Genomic DNA, 22945 nt, shown 5'->3' on the forward strand with positions numbered 1-22945 from the left:
AGGGAGATAATATTAAACATATTTGAAAAAGGTGTGTTTTTTACAGTAAGACTTATTGGAAACACTTTATATTTTACAGGTCTGAAACTTCCCAATTATTTCTAGAAAGTTTCCTGGAAACAAAATTGTAATTTGGTCACAATCATAGGAAAAATAGAGACAAAGATCTGAGAGTTTAAAAGCAGTATGTGGCTAACCTGGATGATTCCATTCCTGAGTGAAGGAGGGGGGGAGCAGGACACTGGTACGCAGGTAGGCAGCGCTCCACCCCACTCTCCATTGGCCTTGCAGGTCCTCCTCTTCTCCGCTCGGATCAGGAAGCCTTTATCGCAGCTGTACGCCACCACAGCTCCAAAACTATAGTTTGTTCCGCTCACGTAGCCCCGCTCGATGCTCTCAGGCTTGGAGCACCTCACCGGCACACAGCCGATATCATACGGCGAAGGCTCCCACTCTCCTCCCATAAGACACCTCAGCGTGGCTGTGGTGTTGAGCATGAAGCCCTCCTCGCATTTATAGCTCACCTCAGTGTTGCTGGCATATTTGGGTTTGTTGACTGAATCTAAAATAGCGTGGAGTAATTCAGGCGGACGCAGGCAGAAGTTTGCGATGCAGCGAGGGGCCTCCGTGCCGTCGGGGGGCGCCCACACACCTTGAGCGTTGCACACCATCTTAGAGTTGTTACCAGCAGTGTATCCGTCGGTGCAGTAGTAGTTAGCGGTGTCTCCAAACAGCTGGTGGCTCTCATAGGGCTCGGCGTGGTCGATGGCGGGCGGGGGGCCACAGGAGCGGGGGACACACTGGGCAGAGCTGTCACTCCATTGGCCGCTTGGCAGACATTCTCTGGTCTTTGTGCCAATCAGAGTGTAGCTGTGGAGGAGAAAAAGAAGTTACAGCTCAACATGACCTGATATCGAATGTTAACATTTTAGTTTAGTTAGTTAGTTAGTAGGGCTGTCAATTGATTAAAATAGTTAATCGCGATTAATCGCAAATTAATCATACATTTTTTGTCTGGTCAAAATGTACCTTAAAGGGAGATTTGTCAAGTATTTAATACTTTCATCAACATGGGAGTGGACAAATATGCTGGTTTATGCAAATGCATGTATATATTTATTATTGGAAATCAATTAACAACACAAAACAATGACAGATATTGTCCAGAAACCCTCACAGGTACTGCATTTAACATACAAAATATGCTCAAATCATAACATGACAAACTGAAGCCCAACAGCCAACAACAGCTGTCAGTGTGTCAGTGTGCTGACTTGACTATGACTTGCCCCAAACTGCATGTGATTATCATAAAGTGGGCATGTCTGTAAAGGGGAGACTCGTGGGTACCCATAGAACCCATTTACATTCACATATCTTGAGGTCAGAGGTCAAGGAACCTCTTTGAAAATGTCCATGCCAGTTTTTCCTCACCAAAATTTAGAGCAAGTTTGCAGCGTTATTTAACCCTCCTTCCTGACAAGTATGACATGGTTGGTACCAATGGATTCCTCAGGTTTTTCTAGTTTCATATGATACCAGTATCTTCACTCGAGCTTCACAACTGAAAAATCGCATGCTGTGTTAATGCGTTGAAGAAATTAGTGGCGCTAAAATGAATTTGCGTTATTATTATTAACGCGTTATTATCGTGTTAACTTTGACAGCCCTAGTTTGAACATGTTCCAGTTTCAATTTACAAAACCAAGTAATACCATATTTACCCTTCTTTGCAGACATAGTGCACCATGTTTCCCAGTTCAAAGTTCTCTCCTACGGTCACGGCGTCTCTCAGGGCCGGAGGCTCGCTGCACAGGACGTTCACACAGCGGGGCACAGGCCAGCTCCACTCCCCTGTCGCTTCACAAACCACCTCCATGGAGCCCTGTGGTCTTCACAGCAACACACCACGTAGTTTACACACTAACACTAGTGCAATCACAGTGTCACAGAGATTTATAGAGGTCGACTTGTGAAAGAAATAAATCACAACTGATGACATGTTACAAATTCATACAGAGCATCATACAGTTCATAATGTCATTGGAGATCACACTTGCCACTGCATTGTGCTGACATAACTGAATCAGAGGATAGACAAGTTTTTTGGTTTAACCTCTTATAAAGTAAATGTTGATTGCACAATGTAATGATACCATCTGCGTTTAGATTGGTTGCCTATAAGCAAGCCCCCAGGAAGTGTGCCGGGCTTTGATGCCAATTTTTCGGCCAAATGGTGGTACAACAACTTCACGTGATGACTATGGGCCAAAAAGATTTTTTCCCATAGACTTACATTGGGAAAGAGTATCTGTAACTCAGCAGATAAACTTTTTTTTAGGTAAATCAACTCCCCAGAACAAACACTTGAATGGCCCTTATTTAAATCATTAGGTCCTAAAAGTTGTAAAAAGCACTAATAGCTGAATCCAGAGTTATTTCCCTTCCTCCGTTTATGTGAATGAGCCCCAGCCCGAGGCTGGAGCGAGGGCTGGGAGGCGGGGTTAAAGGTAACGCTCCTGCGCCTGCTCTATGCCCCCAATGGATGCGGGAGATCGCCGGATGATCCGGGTACTTTATGCAGAAGATAGTCGGATGATCCTAACTTCCTTTATTACTTTCCACTTCCATCTTTACTTCATCACTTCTCTTTATACAGTCATGCCTATAAGCCTCGCTTTCACTATGAAATTCTGTCTGCCACCAAGTTGCGATGTCCTGGGAAAACGAAGGCTCGATTTATGGCACAAAGGAAGTGCGTCAACCATCACGCAACCAAAACAGGAAGAGGACAGCACTTTTGTTTTCTGTTCCCCAGTGACCAAAGAGTATCGATGTAAGTTCTTTGCCGTTACTATCCCCAGTAGTGGAAATGGTGGAAGGTGGAACAACCAAAGTACTTGTGGAAAACAAAATGCAGCGTGTCCTGTGTTGTTGGTAGTTGCTAGGCTCTGAGGAAAACGGAAAGCGGAAAGCGATCAGGTTGTCTTTGCGACAGCAGCGCCAACAATAATACCACTTGGGGGGAAAGTCGAAAAATTGTCTACTGCTACTTTAACCTAGTAGTCTATTGCTACTTTAACCATATACTGTATGTCTCGATTCAGATGAAATGAGGTGTTCGATGTCTGATTCTACAAAGATAGTTGAGACATCAGGGGCTTGGTGCAGTTACTATGAATGTTATAGTCCCAATAAGTTCCTGTGCATTTGTAAATTCATTTTGTGCTATTGTATTTTATGTCAACTTCCTTCTGTTAAGCAGCCATAAACACCTGCAATAAAACAAACCAATGCAAGTGAAATTATGGATTAAACTGGCACTTATTCAGTCAACTGATCAAACATGATTAGAGGGGATACTGAACAGTGCAGCTGACAGTAATATATCCATACCTGTATCCCTCAGCGCAGGTATATGTGACAGTGGACTGGTATGTGTTCGTGTTGAGGGTGTAGTGGGCGTTCCCGATAGTTGGAGGGCCCCCGCAGGTCACTGGGTGACAGGCAGGTGGCGTCCCGCTCCACCTCTGACTAACGAGACACTGGAACTCATAAGGGATCTGAGGCACGAAGCCATTCATACAGCTGAGGAAGGAAAACAGACACACAGGTTAACAAGAAAAAAGTTTGTTTTTCCTTGACACGTCTGTAACACCTTTTGTAACATTTCCTACTGTCATCATTACAACATGGTGTTGTAGGGGATGCAAATGATACCTGAAAGTCACCTTGCTTCCATAGGTGAAGTTGCTTCCCTTCATGATGGAGTTCTCTGGCACAGGTGGCGTCGAGCAGGAGAGGGCTACGGTGCAACATCACAGAGAGACGATTAGTAACTGCTGTTTTCTATCATTTTAACATTCCACTAGAACACATAAAGAGATGAAAGAGTAAACAACCTCTATGCACATTTCTGAGGAGAGACAAGATTTCAGACGCCTGTCAGTGTTACTGATGACATGTAGATTAGAATTCGACAAAGACTTCCTCTAGGATTAGTGCCACATTACATTTTACACTGACACACAGTAAAGTGTATAAATGGATAGAAGCCAAAGAGGTGACTGAGAGGCATTAGTGAATGAAGGGCAGAACTAATTAAAGGGGTACTTTAGTGATTAAATATTGCACTTCCATAAAGTTGGGAGACTCACAAGAAACGGATTTTGAAAAAGAGCAGCAGAAGCCGAGACACTTTTAAAGGCTCCAAAAAGTAAAAATAGTTTTGATAGACTGATCTGATCTGAGAAGAATCGCCTCAACAATTTAAAATTGTAATTTTCACAGATTATTAAACAGATTTTATTATTAAGATATGAAGATTGAGAAGGCTGTACTCTCTCTGTATGTTAAACCTGACCGACCACATTCGATTCAGACTTGTGCCGTGCTGATAGATCGCTGTTGTGACTTTTATGTAAAAGTGACCAGGGGCTTTAGGTTTCAAGTCCAGTTGAGAGAACCTTGATGACATCATCAGGGTTACATAATGAATGCATAAAGAAATGTATAAAGAAAAGAATACATAAATAAATAAGTTTGGGGAAATAAATAGAGGGGGGGATGCAAAGGGAAAATCATGCATTAATAAATGAATTAAAAAAATATATATAACAATTACATAAATTTAATAATTTATAAATAAATTTAACAATAAATAAAAAATCACTGCAACACGAAAATGTAAAAGTTAATAAAAAATAAATAAATAAATAAAAGGGAAAATTAAATAGAAGAGTAGATCTATAGTGGAATTAATACAAAGGTAAATACATGAAGAAGCAAATTAAAAAGAAATATCAATATATGTCACATTTTATCAATTAATTGACCCTTCATTTATTTTTAATATTATCTTTGGTACATTTAGTAGCATATTTCTTTATTTATCGAGTCATATATTAATTAATTTATTTATGACTTTGGCAGGTTCCATCCTCCGTTCACTTGCACTCCTTATTAACAACAACAGAAGATGGAAACCTTTAAACTCACAATTATGCAACTGAATTTGTGTGTACTTGCAGTACAGTTTGCAGAGATGTTGAACCATTAGTTTCCCCTCTAATGCAACAACATCAATAATTGAACCTACGGCCTGCAACACAGAGGAAAACAATTCAACTGTTTTGATTTTGGCAGACAACATCACGCAGCTGCTTTATATATTTCAGATGACATCCTGTGAAGGGATTCACTTTCAGCATGACGATCAACAGCCAATATGGGCTGAGTAAGTCAGTTCCTCTTTCTCTATGAGGAAAAATGTGGCGTAGAGCCAAGATGGCGGTGCTGCGGCTGTCAGGCCTTTCAGCCCGCTGCACAGTGGAAGACAAAAAGACAGCTGCATATATAATCACCCCTTCACAGCGCACTGCATAATGTGGGTTTGTGAAAAGTGTAAGCGTGAACAATATGTGTTTGTGTTTCCTGAAGTGTATCAGTACTTCTGCTATCTGCATAATAATGAAAGACTGTTACTCAGATCCTATTGGCGCTAATAGCTGGATGCTTTGATTATGAAACTCCTTTATCATATAGAATAAAGAGCAGTTTAAATTGAGCTGCTGATGCAGCTACATGCAGCTACCGGGGTGCCCGTTTATGAAACAGTGAAATACCAACAAGCCCCACACATGATATGGGTAAAAATGTATATCAAGTAGCGTATCTCACTCCAGCACATGTTAAAGGATAAAGCAATATTCTATAGTTTCTTATTGTCATCAAATCTCATGAAATGACTGACATCCCTGCCCCTGTCTGTGGCACTCAGCCCCAAGCCCAATGTGTCCACTATAAGACAAATTTAGACATAAATCTTTAAATCAGGTCACAAATATATGTATCTATATTTTTAAAAAAGGCTCAGAATTTTCCCAAAACAGCTGGACACTGTTGTCTTTTAACAAACGTTACTCAAACAGAGTACATAGTGTAATTGTTTGGGTGCAATTTTTCAGCCGTAGATTCATATATGCCTGTGAGTATTTACATATATAGTGAAGAGACATTTTTAACGGAAAAAACAGAATATGAATCACTTGAAATGCGTGAAGGACTTAATATACTGTGTAGTACAGCTGCTGCACAGTGTTGACATGACATGACCACTCAGCCCCCTCACCTCTGCAGTATGGGACCGGGTCGTCCCAGTTTCCTGTCTCCAGGCAGTTGAGGCGAGGCGAGCCGATCAGCTCGTAGCCGCTCTCGCAGCCAAAAACGACCTCGCCGCCCATCAGGAAGTTGCTGCCTTCTCTGTGACCGAATTCTGGAGACCCGGGGTTCTCACACTTCACTGGCTCTGGTGGGAAGACAAACACACACACATAACACATTTACATATGGACTTATGGTTCTTTAGTGTCTTTAGTAGCACTTTCCTGCATCTTATTACCTGTGCAGTTTTTGCCGTCTCCACTGTACGGGTGGATACAGGTGCAGGTGTGGGAGCCGTCCGTGTTCTGACAACTAGCGTGTTCATCACAGTCGGATCCCAGAGCACACTCATCCACGTCTGAACACACACACAGAAAAACGCACACAATCTGTCAATCTCCCAAACAGGATTTTTCTTTCCTATATATCACTGATTTAAAAAAGCAATGTTATCTGATGAAGTACCGAGACAGGCTGGTGGATTTCCTCCCCACTTGCCACTGTTGCTGCAGTGCAACTTAGTGTCTCCCAACAGGTAAAAGCCAGCGTTACACTGATACACCACAGAGCTGCTGGCCTGGAAGTCTGTCCCCTGAAACAAGCCGTTCTCCAGAGGACGAGGAGGCCCACAGGACACTCCTGCAACACACACACACACACAGAAGACAAAGGAATATTATCCAGGATCTCACTCTTACAGGCTATCTTACTATAGCTGTATTACAAAAAAAAATACAGTAGGATGTTTTAATTATTTTTCAGAGATTTCCATGCTTAGGATTTTTCAAATTTCTTAATTTGGGTGATTTTTCATCACCACAGAAATTTACTCAGAGTACTGAGAAACATATACAACCAGTCAAGACAGGTGTAAAAACACATAGTAGGATATGACTCATTTACAATTCAAATCAGAGAGCAGTTTGTGGCCCTGTTCAGACCTGGTATTAACATGCGTCAGTGGACAGCTTTAAGTACAGGTGTGAACACATTCGAGACGCATTGAGGACGCATTGAGATCTGATCACTCAGACCACATTCAGAGGTGGTCTGTGCCACATATGGCCACATTCTTTTAGCAGTGTGTACGCAAATGTGTCCTGTTCAACATTAAGGACGGCCTACTCAACTGATGTCCCGCTGGGATCCGCGGGGTCTCACTGCGCTCCTCGTGTGAATAGACAGGCAGACGCGAGCACTTGTCTGCCTCACAGCATGGAAATGGCTTCTGTGCTCTACTGTGTTTTGTCGGTACGACTGTATTTTATTCAAATATATCTTATCTATAGGCTACATATCTACAGACTGTCAGATTAGGCATGCAAAGTGCATTATTATCATACAGTCGGAGATGTGTCAGTACTTCTGTTCTGGTGCTCTGCACTGAGCTGACACCTGCCGGCACTCTGAATCACCATACGCCGCTGTTGCCTGGCAAAGGTGGCAATGTTGGCGGCATGGAGGTCCTCTGTGACCGCCGGTGACAATAATCTATATTTTGACGTTAATAAAATGTACCCGAATTCACAAATATGTAGGATATTACCACTGACATTCATGTAATATTACGTTGAAACGTCTGCTGTATTAGACATGTGTTTACTCCGTGTTTATTTGCATACAGAGTGCGGAAGTGAGATCGGAACACAAGTGGTCACTGCAGACGCATTCTAATGCCAGGTCTGAACAGGGCCTGTGTCTCTGCCTTACGTTCACAGCTGGGCAGAGGTTGGCTCCACTCTCCTTTATTTTGGCACTGTAGCACCGGCTCCCCCAGCAGGTAAAAGCCGGGATCGCAGGACAGCTGGACCTGGGCCCCGGGGCTCACCTCCACGGTGGAGGCGTGCAGGTGAGGCACTGCGTTCTCCAGCTGGGGGCAATCTGGAGAGACCAGGAATGATTATCAGTGTTGGAGAGAGAGCCTCTGTGAGACTGAAAAATCTTAATCCAAAACATCCATTTCAAAAATGTGTTTGTAGTTCATCATTCAAGGTAATATATGGATTCGTGAAGCGTCTCTTACCAGCACAGAAAACACTGCTGAGGTTTACTTTGACTCGGCCCACCACCCCACTGAGGAAGTCTGGCCAGGCGAGGACATTCCCTCTGTGGGTCACATGGGAGGCTGGACAGCTGCTGGCCAGGACCTTGATCTACAGTATAGAAGAGTGGAAAACCAGTTTATGAATGTGTTGCATGTTAATTACCTGGTTTCATAGATTCAAATTTGCCTAAAGAGTATTTTTTAACAGAAACACCAAACTACATTTACCTGTAGAGGTGTGAGAACACGGTCCCAGATGTTGAGTTGGCTCATAGAGCCGACAAAGGATTCAACAGGGTTGAAGCCTTCGCCCCTCTGATCCTGGTCCTGACCTAATACCAGCGCCCCGCCACCTACAGAACACAAGTTAAAGGTCAGAGGTTAACCATAACTCACTGAGAAGTTATTCCTTTCCTCTACTTGGCGTTTATATAAAATAATATGAGACTGTAAATTTGTTCAGAAACAAAGACAGGTGACGAGGTCGAGGATAGCACTACACCTGGGATAGTTGTGCCGACTGACAGGCCTTTGCCTCCGTCTGAGGGCTTCCCATTGATGTAGACTCTCCAGTCACCATCCCAGCTCCTCCAGGACACCCCGATGTGGTACCATTGACCCGTGTTCACCGCAGGACAGTCAGTGATCCGCTCCTTACCATTCACATACAGCACCCACCTGTAGGGAGGGAGGACAAATGGTCAGAGAGGATTTAATACAAAAGAAAGAGAGCATTAAAAGAGGAGAATAATTAAGCAGAAAGAGGGAAGCAGGATTTATGTGCATTTATAATTCTCTTAGAACATCACTGACCCGTTGTAGTCGATGAGAAGGAAAGCGTTGTCACTGCCCTCCACAGCGTAGGACACAGGTGTGCCATAATTGGTGGTGTCCGATGACCTCATCCAGAAGGTGCAGGTGATCTCTGTCAGCGCCGGCATCACTCCATCCATCATTACGTAACCATGGATACCAGACACCTCAAAGTCCAGGTTGAAGGCAGGGGACATCTCTGAAAGGACATAAAATTAAAAATAAATACAAAAATATTTCACTGTATAAAAATATACAATCTCTATTTTCCTCTTCTAGAGTTGCCATGGTGATGTGTCATCTGTCCTATAGTACCTGTCTCACACCTGGTTCCGTTGAACCCAGGGAGGCAGCGGCAGGAATAGGACCCGAGGCCATCCAGGCAGCTAGCCCCGTTCACACAGGGGTTAGGATCACACTCGTCCACGTCCACCTCACACAGGCGACCACGGTAGCCCTCCACACACTGACACCTGAGAGAGAGAAAGAAGACGCGGTACAATACCACTTACAGGTACACATCATGACGCACATCGACATACAATGTTTTCAATGGAGCTTTCCTTTGAAACGGTCATGGTTAATATACCACACTCAATGTATTGGGATTTTAATCTGCAGATAGTGTTCCAACAATTGTGGAAATAAACTCTTTTTTGAAGATATGACAGATATGTAAAGACTTATTCTGCTGAAATGCATGTAAGTGTGATGCTCTGTGTTGCTATTTAAAGCAGTATTAATATAGCATAATAATACAAGTACACCCTTTCAAAAACATTTATCTCTTAAGAATATTCAGACATTTGAATGGGAATGATAAAAACATTTAAATATTCTAAATAAATAAAACATAAATTAAATTAAATTAATACAAATAAAAATAAAACCACACAACCAAAACAATAAATAAAATGGACTCTCGGGCTCCGTTAACATAAATGTGCAATGTCTGCGCAATGCTCAATTGTGTTACATTCTTATGTAAACAAACACTCATGTAAACCCAACGGGCAATATCGAGGTTAGCCAAAATGATGGAGGCCATGTCCATACATTGTACAATAAGTCAATAACGTAAAGAGGACTAATATAGAGTTACAAATGCAAAGAGTATCTTTATTACCTGAAATTGTTCACCTCATCCAGACACAAGCCTCCGTTCAGACAGGGGGTGCTGTAACATTCATCTACGTTGACCTCACAGCGATCCCCTGAGAATCCAACGGGGCAATTACAAATGTAGCCACCCGTCAGGTCAACACACACACCTCCGTTCAGACAGGGGTTGGAGAGGCACTCGTTTATTTCCAGCTCACAACGAGATCCTGCAGAAATATGAAAAGACAAGAAGGAAAACAGCTGCATCTTTAAAGCACCAACTTAAATATTTAGCCTTTTCTACACCATGGTCAGACCTCTTTTAATATGTACCCTGTCCTTTTATCTTACCTGTGAAGCCACCGGCACAACTGCAGGTGAACTTGTTGACCTCGTCCACACACACACCTTCATTCAGACAGGGTGAGGAGATGCACTCGTTCACCTCCGCCTCACACAGAGAGCCTGAGACAAACGGGGGCAAATGTTAAGTCACGAAGCAGAGATAGAGGATTAGCAGAGAAGGTGAGATACATTGACATGGTGAATAGGCGCTTTATATTCCAAAGTGTTGCAGAAAACTGATTTGCACAATTGTTATGAATGGTTCCTTACCTAAAAAGCCAGGCTTGCACTGACACTGGTAGTCTCCCATACCGTCCTTACACAAGCCTCCATTCTGGCACGGAGTAGAGTCACACTCATCGATGTCAATCTCACACTTGGCACCTGAGAGAGAAATATCAGACGCTGTATCAAACGCTCGCCACAACAAAATCACAACACAACTGTGGTTGAGATGAATGTCAACACTCCAGCGAGAGTTACATCTGGGTGTTGCCCACAGAGCAAAGACAGAAAATACAACATTAAAACCATTAATGAGCATCTCATGAAAGTTGTTGATACATTAACACCACACCAGGTGAATCTCAGACTGGGGGTTTACCTGTGAACCCGGGCATGCAGGTGCAGACGTATCCCGCCCCGACTTCCTCGCAGGTCCCCTTATTCTGACAGGGATTCAGGAAGCACTCGTGGAAAACCTGCAGGAACAGCCAATCAGATCAATCCATCACACAGACTGTAAAACCCTCAATGAAAACATGGCTTTACACTCTGTTCAGTTCAGTTGATGTTCTGCTCATAAATTTCAATTTAATGTGAGTTTAGACATGATAAAGACTAACCTGACTGCTTGCTTGGTAGTCCTCACTGACCTCCACCTCTGGAGCCGCCGTTACACTCTCCTCTTTAGGAAGAAAACTGGAGCCGAAACCTGACAATGCCACCCAGAGAAAATACAGGCAATGTAAGCACAGACGAGTCGGAAAAACACAGCGAAGATCTTTCCCCTCGCTACCAGACTCGCAGACGGTTGTGATCTGTCTGAACAAAAGCCTGCATTCTTATTGAAAACTGGCAGCACGTCCTAAACAGTGTTCATTCCCACACTTCAGGCATGCAGTGTTATTCATTTCCATTCTGCAGCGGAGCAATAAAAGTCATATTATTTCCATTTCCCTGCTGATCCTGTGCAGTAATTCCTTTTCCAATTGGATTGAGCTGTCACAACACAGATCAGACACCACACAACTGGGGCGATGGCAGCGAGTTTTGAAGCTGTAGAAAAGCTGTCACACAGAGCGGCCGACACTGAACAGGTCCATATATTTTTGCTGACTTCACTTGGCACGTCTTGTATAAATTTAACATAAGTCATTTTACATGCCAACACAACACAATGGCGTTAAAATAGAAGTCTGCTGTGGGAAAATCTGCATACAGTACTTCTGCTTTATTTAAACTGGAGCTAGGAGTGAAACGATTATTGTGTAGTTTAAGTGTTAATTACTTTAGTTTAGTTTAGTGCCTATTTTCTGTCCAGATGTCAATCCAATCCAGAATTTGTGTCTGGACTTGAAAAAGGCTGAATTTACTTATGCCAACAAGTATTTCACATTGTATATTTGAAACTACATCACATTAAATCTACATTGTTCCAATTTTGTAAAACAACAAACACATGTAAATTCCCAAGGAGGTGAATACTTTTTATAGGTATGTATTCATCATGGAAAAATTAGGAGAAAGCCAGTAGACCTGGTGATCTGCAACTTTATTTTGACACTTTACTCAGAGTTATTACGTTTCTGTTTTTATACTTCTGAATGTTTTTTTTTTTCGTTCCAATAAAGCTGCACATTAATCATTCTGAACAAGGTAGACATTTTTCATAGCTTTCATTTCAATGAGTTAAAGACTTTCCACTGAAGCTTTTTAGGCACTGAAGCTGCAGTCATTATATCCTGATATGATTTGTTTTTTTACTTCATCTGTCTTATGCACTACTGTCAGGATTACAAAAATAACTTTTTATCATATTGGCTCAAAGTTAAAAACTGCAGCTTTAGAGAATGCTTCAATACTGTTTGCAGATCTCCCATAACCACCTTCATTCAGTGATTATCGGGGAAATATAAAAAAACAAGACAATCTCGGTCCCAATCAAAGTTTATGTAAGCAGACACGTAGACAGAGCCATACCAGCTCTAAGAAGTGTGCAGTACATGTAATCTAAACATAAATGTCACTGAAAGATAACGGTTTATGAACACTGTTAAAGTTGTGTTATGTGACAAATGAAGCTCTAGCATAAGTTCAGTCAGGAAGACTATACTTTTACATGCTTAGTCCTGTAGTTTATTTCTCATACATCCTACCATTCACTCCTCTCACGGATGCTCGCTCATAATTTACTTGCTGTCATTGTTTGGGGCTGTCAATTGCGATATCAGCTGTTCTTATCAGCTGGTCACATCCATCCAATAGCACAGTGACACACCTACATTGTTAGCCTATCATCTTGCTGTTGTCTCCTTTTAAATAAGATTCTTTCTCTGCCTTTAGTACGTTCATGCTGATGCTACACACGTCCCTCCACCTCCTCATCACCGCCCAGTCTTTGCAGTTTCATCAGCCTCCCAAGCCTATCAGTCTCAGCAGAATCAACACCACCATCACCATCAGTGTCTGGACTCCACAGACGCCCCTCGATTACAAATCTTCCTGTAGAGTCTAAGACTGTCTGACAAGACTTTATTATCACACATCATCTGTTATAATGAACTATCTTTTCTTCATTCACTTGTCTCTCCTGATTGCACTAGACAATGACACCATCAGTGTGACATTAATGGTGGTCTAAGACCTCATCTGCATTTCATTGTTGAATATTAAAATAAAGATCTTCTAAATTCCCCCCCCAAAAAATGGAGGATTAGTGAGTGTATTTGTGTGACTTGAAAAGGATTTTTCCTGGTTACTTACTGGAGCAGTGCTGTATGGTGTTTGCCCCGGTGATGGTGGTGGTTCCATAGAAGGGACAGGAGAGGCAGTAGGAGCGGCCATGTTCAGGCTGGTAGTAATCTCTGGGACAAGGGTAACAGGGAACCAGACCGGTACGGGAGAAATGGCCTGCCGAACAGGGGACTGCAGGAGTGGAGACCAGAGAAGATCGGAGGAGAGGAGCACCGGGAACAGAAAGAAAGAAATGGAGGAATATAATGAAGCAGAATCACCCAAAAACGTTCACAAGAAGTGGCATTCGCTGGTTGAAAAGTCCAACATCTGGGAGCTCCAAGTCTAAACTCAGGTAGTAAACATTTTAATAGTTTCCAGATCTATCATCCAACTTTAAGGGGCAATCATATTTAATTTCCATGTCAGAATTTGAATTCTGATATAATTGCACATGATTGGCAAATACTAACAGACACATTCTTGCTTACAGCTGTTGTTTTTGTTACCTAGCAGCGTTTTGAGTAATTTTAAAAAAGGCTTTTCAAAGTTAAAACAGGCCCGTTGATAGGACATGAAGGGAGTGCACTCCACACTGTCAGACTGTATCACCTCCACACTCCATCTCGTCCACCGCTCCTCTGGTGACAGTCGAGGTCTCGTCGGGACAGACGAGACACTCCCTGGCGCCAAAACCGTTCTGGAAGTGACCCAGCGGGCATGACTCGCAGATCTCCAGCCCATTCAGAGAGTTACTACCGGGCTTACACTGCCCTGCAAACACATGCAAACCACCACATCATGAGCAATATTCAGACACAGAAGGAAAATCAAAACTACATCAGGACATGTATGATAATCAAGCACTATTTGTGACTCATTTGTAATTATTTTATTCTGCTCCTGTGGTGCCAAATGAGCAGGATAGTCACCCAACACAGTGAGATTAGATCAGTAAGAGGCAATTCTCTTGCAAATAAAGTTTGTCCTTCAGTAAGGCTGAGGTCTGACTGTGTGAACACATCTTACCTTTGCACTCAGCGACACTGCGGGAGTGCAGGTATGCCGTAGAGGTTTCTTCAGGGCAGGACTTACACTCCAGCTGACCCTCCTGGTCCTGGTAGGAGCCCAGCCAGCAGCTCTCACACTCGTTATATTCCAGAGAGAAGTATGTTCCCACCGGACATTGGACTGCAATGGAACATGCGATTTGTGATATGTGTTTTAATGGTAAACATAAAACTTTTGTAGCAGTATTAGAGTTTTGGTGGTTAGATGACCTTAGGTGGGTGTACCCTCCTACTCACCGCACATCCTGCCTTTGAGCACCGAGCCCGGCCTGCAGAACAGAGAGGGCTTCCTGCTCTCCAGAGATTTGGGATCGGCTACGATCATCTCCGAGGACACGTGGAAACTGGACAGCGGCTGCTTGGCCAGCGTTCGCTTCAGCCGATTGGTCAGTTGCTCCAGGGTCCGCAGGAGTCTCTTCTGATTGGCCACCTCAATTGAGTCGTTCCTCGACAGGGGCAGAGGGATGCTTGCTGGGAGAATGGACAAAGTTTAAAAGGACTGATAACTAACAATTGATGGCATTAAATATAAAAAATACAGATATAAAACACAGATCATAACATATAGATATATTCCCAGCACTGCAAAGGTCAATAAACACATATAATTACGTCTAATATACCTGTGATGTTGAAAAAGATCTGGATCTTTTGGTCTCTGGTGGGTCCAGTGATTTTTCGGTGCCTCTTGGTGCGCTGTTGGGGTTGGGGTTGCATGCTGCTGTCTTGCTGCGGCCTGGCGAGCTGCCGGCTGCCTGTGGCGAAGCCTGACTCAAAGTAGGCGTAGTCCTGGGCGCCCTGAGGACCCCAGCTGTTGCTCCAACCCCCTGGTGCTGATAGATATTAGACAGGGAGAGGGAAGAATAATGAGATGCTTCCATTAAAACATAGGTGGGATGTTTAGTGAGGGTGTATTTTGTGCATCCTACCAATAGAAAACCCATTCTCGTAGTCGTAGTTGTACTCTAGACAGTGACCCTGTGACATCATCTCCAGCTTGCAGGTGACATCACCGCTGCTACAAATGTTGGGGAGCTGTGGAGAAGAAGAAGCAACATGTGTTTTGCAGTTGATTTACAGCGGATCAGTGTGTATGTGTGTGTACTGTATATATCCTCACCACGCCTCCCAGTTTGGTGTTGAACTCCCCGGTAAATGACTTCATCAGGTCCACATCGTCACAGCGAGATACTTTAAACAGCATCTCAAAGGGTTTGAGCCCGTTGTTTGCTATTCGGTTCACTGGGAAAGACAAAAAGGGGTTTTTACACATGTATGTTTTAACGTTTAACTGGCCAAAACCAAAGCAATAACAGTCTTAAAAATGTGTATGCATCCAAGAATTATGTGCACATACAGGTATTCATTTACACTGCAGTAATGAGACGTACCTAGGTGCACACAGTAAGCCATGGTGCAGTGGTTCCCAACCTTTTTCCTTAAGCAACCCGTTTTCTATCATTGAATAACCTGACGAATTCCCACTAAGTGACATATTTTATGGATATTTTTCATATTATATTCAATGTATTACAATAACAGTACAGAACAACTGATAGACTGTAAAATTAGCCCAAATAGTGAATGCAATAACTGCAGGAAGTTTGTGTAAAACAAGCAATTTGGATACATTTTGAGCAGATTATTTCTTGAGAATATTACACAGATGAGTTTTCCTGTTATTTTTAGGAACTTTTAATACAATTACCTGTCTGTGTTATGCACATTTTTTTTAATTTTTAACAATACCTACTTAATAGGCTTCTTTTTTGACAAATTCAGTGTTTTCTTCTCCCTGACGCTTGACCATTGTTCTGTTAGCTCTTTGTTTGTATTAACCGTGTACTTTTCTGATGCAGGAAGAGGCTGCTTAGCAGAGAGGGAAGGCTTGTGTCACTGTGCCCTTATCCTGTTTATATCTTTAGTAATAACCCAAACTTTAAAAATAACAATTTAGCTTCCTTCACAGACATGAATGAAATGCTGAGATAAGCCAACTGTATATTTAAATTTTTTCTTACACCCATTAAAATCAAGAAGGTCTGGCGACCCCCTGTGAAGCTTTGGTGACCCCTAGTGGGGGTCGGGACTCATAGGTTGGGAATCAGTGACAGTAGATGAGTGAATACTTAAAAGATAAGTAACAGTATACATGTGCTGTGCTTACCTGAGCAGTCCGGTCTGTCTGGAGAGTAGGGCGGCTCCCACACGCCGTTGTAGGCGCAGGTGTAGCTGTGCACTGCATCCTGAGTGAAGCTGTAGCCGTCCTTACAATGAAGGGTACAGTTAACGCCCTCCTCTTCTTCAGAGCAGAAGAACTCTCCGTTCACTGGGACGTACGGCTGGTCACAGGACGTACCTGGGCACACAGATAGTACATAATACCTCCAGGGTTTGGTCATGTTGGAGCACAATATTTGATAACACCACCATAAACACCATAAATCGATTCCACACTGGCCCTTTAAATACATTTTTAGAGATGTCATAATTGTACAATGCCTTTAAAAAAATAAGTATAATTATATTACATGCTACCTTCTAGTCTCAGGTTTTGATTATGTAATTTGTCTTATAATATATTTGTTTACAATAGTTTTATCCACAAGGAGATGCTCGAAATAGATCCTGACCAATGAAACAAAACTAAAAGCAAAAAAACAATATACTGCAGAGGAACATATACAGTTTAAACATAGTGAATAAACATATGAATAAGGTCAAAGAAGGAAAATATTTACACAAATTACACAAAAACACTGCACTTATACAACAATAAAAGCTGTTTAAAAAGCCATGATGTTGTGTGTCAGTTTTGTACCTTGCACAGTGATGGTGAGGTTGCAGGTGCGGCTGTTTCCTGCCGCATCCGTAGCTGTGTACTGGACCAGAGTCTCTCCTACTGGGAACAAAGAGCCTGGAGTATGGCTACTGGTCACTGTGAGGCGACCACCTGAGGGAGACAGAAAAGTGTTGGTTATAGACATACAGTGGATTTAAAGGTTGGGTCGGTAATGCGGAGAAACTAGCAAGAGTACACTAGATTTTAAAAGTGATTCAACCGAAAAACCAGTCAAGTGTTCCTAACTCTTTTCCAATGAAAGTAGTTAGCAGCACTAGCTCCAACAGTCCCTAAATCTAGCAAGAAAGTCGGCAACAGTCTGTCGCTTCAGGCCTCGCTCCAATGCCACTCCCCAAAAATCATCATTACGAACATTAACATTTCATAATGAACGTAAACAACTGGTTTATTACAGTCCTGCTACAGCCACAGATACCAGATTTTTTTTTTTTGTCAGAGCATTTGCTGTCGGGATGTTAGGAGAATTTCAACAAATATAACAACAAATGTATTTGAACAACACTAACGCCAACCATACCTTTAACAAATATGTCTTATGACTGTAAAATAACATCATCATCATAATATTACAAACATACTTTAAAACTTACAGTATATGATGACATTTTTTATACAAAATGTTATATTATTTATAATTGATCTTTATTGGCTAGTGACACATCAGCATTACTCTTGAAGTGTTACTAGCCAATATAATTACAGTGGTCAAACCTGTTTGACCTGTTATGTCCATCATGATGATAATGTTGCTGCATGAAGAAGGGGAAAAGTCTGAAGAGGTCAAAACTCCAGCAAAACTAGAACAACTATATTGTAAGACCAATGTGTTTCGGCTTGTGACCTTCATCAGGGCCATGAATCATCAGTGTCAACTGAGACAAACTACTAACCTGTGCAGATCATATACAGTACAACAGTATGACACTTTTGTTACCAGAAATTGATGTTGTCCAGCAAAAGTTTAGGCGGGCAACTATCCAAAGTAAAACATTTGAAGGATAGCCCTAAAATAATCAGAAATATGAATGACCTTGAAGAGTGCACAATTTTTAGAAAAACATTTTTTTGAGTCAAAACTTCAGTCATCCTGCAGAGGGCAGTCTTGACCTTACTTCATTTTCCAGGACTAAATGAGTCACTCTTTGTGAAAAGTTATGTTAAACAATGATATGTTGACGGGGGAATGGTGTGTCTGGGCATCACGCGGCAACAGAAAACCCAGCTCTTGGGATTGGAGATGGAATATTGCTATAGTCTGGTGCGTTTAAAAAAAACAACTCAATGTGAGGAGAGTGATGCATGAGAGGAGTGTATGAGTGTGTGGGTGTTTGCATGTGTGAAACGCTGTGGGTCGACACGCAGGCTGTGAACAAAAAAAAAAACAAAGTGGAAAGAAAAAGAGAAGGTAGGAAAACGTGCGATTGACCTTTTGTTTCACTCCAACATCATTAAGGGTAGTGCAATAGTTCGAACAGGGCTGACACACGTCTGGCTTGCTGGAGTCTGGTGTCTCCCCTTATATATAGTCTGTATGTGTGTTATACGTGTGTTTATGTGTGTGTCTACCGAGTCACTACTATATATAGCGCTGGCATCAGGGTGTGGGCCTGGAAAAACAAAACACTGACGTCGAAGCAGCGCTGGGCTGACGTCGTGCGGCCCCGAAGCAGCCGCAGCAGCCTGTTATTACAGTGTGTGTGTGTATGTGTGTGTGAGACAAGTGTGTGTTTGATGGGGGTGCACCTCTGCAGACAGGTAGGGAGTGAAGTTTAAGGCCTGTGTTTGTGTATGCATCTATGCTTCTGTACACACACAAACATATATGAGCTGTGTTAGTGTTATTCATGTGTGTGTGTGTGTGTATGGAGCCAGAGCCAGTGAGTTATATGGGCCTGGCTGTGGGCTCGATCCCTGGAGGAGTCTGGTTTGCTGTCTGTCACCACCACGACTGTTTTGGTACAGCTAGAGCGCCAGGAGAAAGTCAGCCAGAGCTACGACATATAGTCTATTTGGCAGAGTGGCCTTGATTCACTTCTTTATAGCGGGTTGGTCTGAACTGCTGAGGTAGTGAGTGCAGCAGGGTGACCTGGGCTGAAAAGAGAGACTATAGGGTCACAACAGCCAGTATAGACCTTCTTGTGACCTCTTGAACTGCCCTTGAACAAGAAAACTAGATAACTATGTGCTTCCAGAATTTTTTTTTTGACATAGAGCTGCAATAAAAGAATTAATAAGAGGACATCATGTTAATTTACTAACACGTGAACTGGTTCAAACCTTAGATAGATTCAGTTGGCAAATATGTCAGCAGTCAAACACTGGATAACCGTGACAATTTTAATGACTGCTATTCTATAAAGATCTCCCTGCACATGTTTGATTTGCACTCATACGATCGTGTCGACTAATCAATTAGTTGATTTAATTTGACAGATCTGTAAAATTGAGTTTCTCCACAAAAAATCACACAAAAGCACGACTTTAAATCTTGTTTTTACCAGAGATGTGCTCATAAATTTCTTGGAAATAAGTCATTCAGCATAAAAAAAGCCTAAAAAAACGACTAATTCACTAAAGAAAACGACCGATTAGTCGACTAATTGACTAGCGCAGCCCTAATTGGTACTATCCGAGTCAGGTATAAGTGGTTTACATTTACAGGGAAATGTGCAGAAGTGGAAAGTAACTAATCACCGTACACAGTAAATATTACTTTAAGTGTTGAGGTACTTTACTTGTGTATTTTGATTTATTTCACTATTTATCAGAAAAAATTAGTATACCTTTTACTCCACTACATTTATCTGACTGCTGTAGTTACTTTAGAGGTGCTAAATGCCAGATTCTGTTGACTCCGCACAGCTCTCAACATGGCGCCGGCTGAGCAGGTGGCTCGTAGCTAATGGTGCTAATAACAATAAACAGTGTTATAACCTGAGGGGGGACAGGACGATGGGTGCTATGCTTCCGCAACGGCTGACGGTTGAGACGGCGTTATCAGCTGTAACCGCCGGCGGCCGTGAGCTATCCAGGGGGGCACGCTCACATGCACGAACATGCACTAAAAGCGGCGATGTCAACAAAGCACGGAGAAGCTCGGATTACAACACACACAGAGGGAGAGCGACTTCATTCTCTGCTCAGGTAGACATTACTCCTGTATATCTTTACATAGCAAATAGTTGTTTGCTGCTATATTAATGCTCTGGTTATTGTCCTAACTTCTGTATTTTCATAGAAGTGACTTTGAATGCAGGACTTTTTGTTTTAATACAATGCAGAATTACTATAGTAGAATATGAATACTTCTGTCCAAAACCTCCACTGGTTGTGAACGGGGAACGAAATGAATATTTTGCCTGTGGGTGTCATACTGGAGTGTCAACTTTGTTAAGAAGATGATTAATACCCAGATCTATTGTGCATTGCAGTCAAACTGATTAAGAGAAACAAATTTGACAAGTAATTAAAAAAAGTTGAACTCCCGTGTGAGTCAATTGCTGCATGTGCTCACTTAATTATACAAATTACTGTGTGAAAAATGGATGGAAAGAGTGCAAACTCTAACAAAAGAGGAAAAACACCTGCTTCTCTCTGCTGCCTCCGTCTGTTTTTAACATTAATGACGTTAACAGACGCTGTAACAACTTCATCTGTCCACAAGTCCTATTCTCTCTCTATCTCACTTTTAAACACAGACACACAAATGAGGCATTCATGCACACAATTACAATCCATTCTCTCACCATTGGCACATATGTCCAGTGTCTCTCAACATTAATCACACACACACATATGAAGCCCACTCCTGATCCCCTTTTTCCAGTAACCCAACGGAAAAGATCCTGTTTAACCATCATCAGTGGAGGAAGAGGGTGGAGCCGAGTGGAACAGAGGAGCAAAAGAATAAACCATCTCCGGAGCTGCCGTCTGAGAACCAGACATACCTGAGTTGTCGGAAAACTGCGGCACCTCCCAAACGGCCGCCGTCTCCGTGTCTGTGGCCTGGACCGTGGGCGGCGACCTGCACCTGTCAATCACTGGGGGCTCCGTATCTAGAGGGGGATATAAGGTTGTGTGATGACCAGATGGAGAACACAATAAAAACAGTACATTTGTGAACATAAAACGTATCGATATCAGTCATTTGACAATTCACAAACACACATTTTCGATGCAGCAGTACCGAGTGTCAGAGGGCAGTCGTTAAACACATGTCTCTAATAAAAAACCACAACGTTCCACCACCATACTAACATATGGAAATGTTCACGGCTACCATGCTTGAGGTTTTTCCCTCTGACTGCTGTGATTATCGAGCGGTTGACACGGGACACCCTGTTTTTTTTTTTGGCACCTGCTGGGATCGGAAGGACTCCCTCACTGGTGAGCATGTCAATTAAAATCACAGTTTTACACGGAATAACAGAAATAAGCTGCAGCACAGAGGCAGGCGGATGGAGAGGCCACTGGTTTGAAACCTCACAGAGGTATTCTACTCAGTATTTCACATCGCTGTCACCTTCGGCTGATGATTACTCTAATCCTCTGAAATGCATGCATGAAGCCAATGACTTTTAAAGACTGAACACTTGTTGCCTATTGTCATCGATTTGTGATATGTAAAAACTGTGATGCTTGTGGAATTGTGTCTTTTTTAACCTGTTTTGATGTGGACCACCAGGTAGATATTGTTGTTAAACGAATTTACACACGTGATGAACAAACGTCACGAAAATGCGAAATACACGCCAGGGAATATTATATGTCTAGGGCTTTTATTGTGAAAGGTAAGAACGGAAGGAGTGGATCTGGTCTGTGCTGCCTTTGTCAAGGTTGAAAATTGTAACGCCTCATTTCCACATAGCTCTGTGTACGCAAATCAACCGTAAGTTCATTAATTCCTAAGAGAACTTACGTGATCTCCGATGTGTTTGCGAAACTCCTCCTTCTGTTTTTTTTTCCGGTCTGTAATTTGCCTAGAGTACTTTGAAGAAATTGAACTTTTGGGGCAGATTACTGTGTGCCACAGGAAGTCAGCATAACATGCGATGGTATTTCCATCCGTAAAAGATGCATTTCCTTGCGTTGAACACTAGGGGTCGTAATCTGTATACTATACGGATTTACGGACACAAAACTGTGTGGAAACGTTATAAAGTTTGCCGTCTTGGTTTTGACTATTGAGCCTCAATGTTGTTGTTTCCTAAATATAGGCGCAACTCAACCCGTTTCGCACAACGTGATTGGTTGAGGCCTTTAGTCGCAGTGCGAAAGCTCAGAAAAAATCGCCTTTTTGCCACGTATTATTCGTGTTCTGTGTGAAAGTGTTAATGACAATCAGCAGTTTGAAAAAATAAATTGAGGTGTTAATTAATCATACAAAAAAGAAAACACCCCAGGGTGTAAAGGCCTTCAGAGTAGTACAAGATCAACAATCTACATGCGGCTTGTATTTAGACGCTTAATGTAGAATTTGTCAGCACTGCCATGGACAAATAAATGTTACATCAGTCATCTGAAACATATTGTATACAAAGCAGCTCAGCTGTTTGTACTTGAGCCAGCAGAAGACAAAACAATAGAAAGAAA

At 42.3% G+C, this 22945-nt stretch overlaps 1 protein-coding gene across 6 annotated transcripts in view; it reads right to left on the bottom strand.

Annotated features, from left to right (window-relative positions):
* svep1 (sushi, von Willebrand factor type A, EGF and pentraxin domain containing 1) overlaps positions 1-22945 on the bottom strand; it is a 110659-nt gene that overhangs the window by 17931 nt on the left and 69783 nt on the right. For all 6 annotated transcript variants that reach the window (XM_037757991.1, XM_037757989.1, XM_037757988.1 and 3 more), the window contains 28 exons: positions 21301-21408; positions 17312-17443; positions 16658-16849; positions 15611-15732; positions 15420-15525; positions 15114-15323; positions 14728-14961; positions 14450-14611; positions 14033-14194; positions 13451-13612; positions 11311-11399; positions 11070-11166; positions 10736-10849; positions 10472-10585; positions 10146-10347; positions 9335-9492; positions 9020-9218; positions 8709-8884; positions 8435-8559; positions 8186-8315; positions 7873-8043; positions 6628-6801; positions 6401-6520; positions 6131-6307; positions 3721-3805; positions 3397-3588; positions 1725-1892; positions 198-870 (listed from right to left, as the gene is read on the bottom strand). In XM_037757991.1, the coding sequence (XP_037613919.1) occupies positions 198-870; positions 1725-1892; positions 3397-3588; positions 3721-3805; positions 6131-6307; positions 6401-6520; positions 6628-6801; positions 7873-8043; positions 8186-8315; positions 8435-8559; positions 8709-8884; positions 9020-9218; positions 9335-9492; positions 10146-10347; positions 10472-10585; positions 10736-10849; positions 11070-11166; positions 11311-11399; positions 13451-13612; positions 14033-14194; positions 14450-14611; positions 14728-14961; positions 15114-15323; positions 15420-15525; positions 15611-15732; positions 16658-16849; positions 17312-17443; positions 21301-21408 (4754 nt within the window). The remainder of the gene's footprint in view (positions 1-197; positions 871-1724; positions 1893-3396; positions 3589-3720; positions 3806-6130; positions 6308-6400; positions 6521-6627; positions 6802-7872; positions 8044-8185; positions 8316-8434; positions 8560-8708; positions 8885-9019; positions 9219-9334; positions 9493-10145; positions 10348-10471; positions 10586-10735; positions 10850-11069; positions 11167-11310; positions 11400-13450; positions 13613-14032; positions 14195-14449; positions 14612-14727; positions 14962-15113; positions 15324-15419; positions 15526-15610; positions 15733-16657; positions 16850-17311; positions 17444-21300; positions 21409-22945) is intronic.

The sequence above is a fragment of the Sebastes umbrosus genome, chromosome 22 (genome assembly GCF_015220745.1).
Source record: "Sebastes umbrosus isolate fSebUmb1 chromosome 22, fSebUmb1.pri, whole genome shotgun sequence".
NCBI classification, from domain to species: Eukaryota; Metazoa; Chordata; class Actinopteri; order Perciformes; family Sebastidae; genus Sebastes; species Sebastes umbrosus.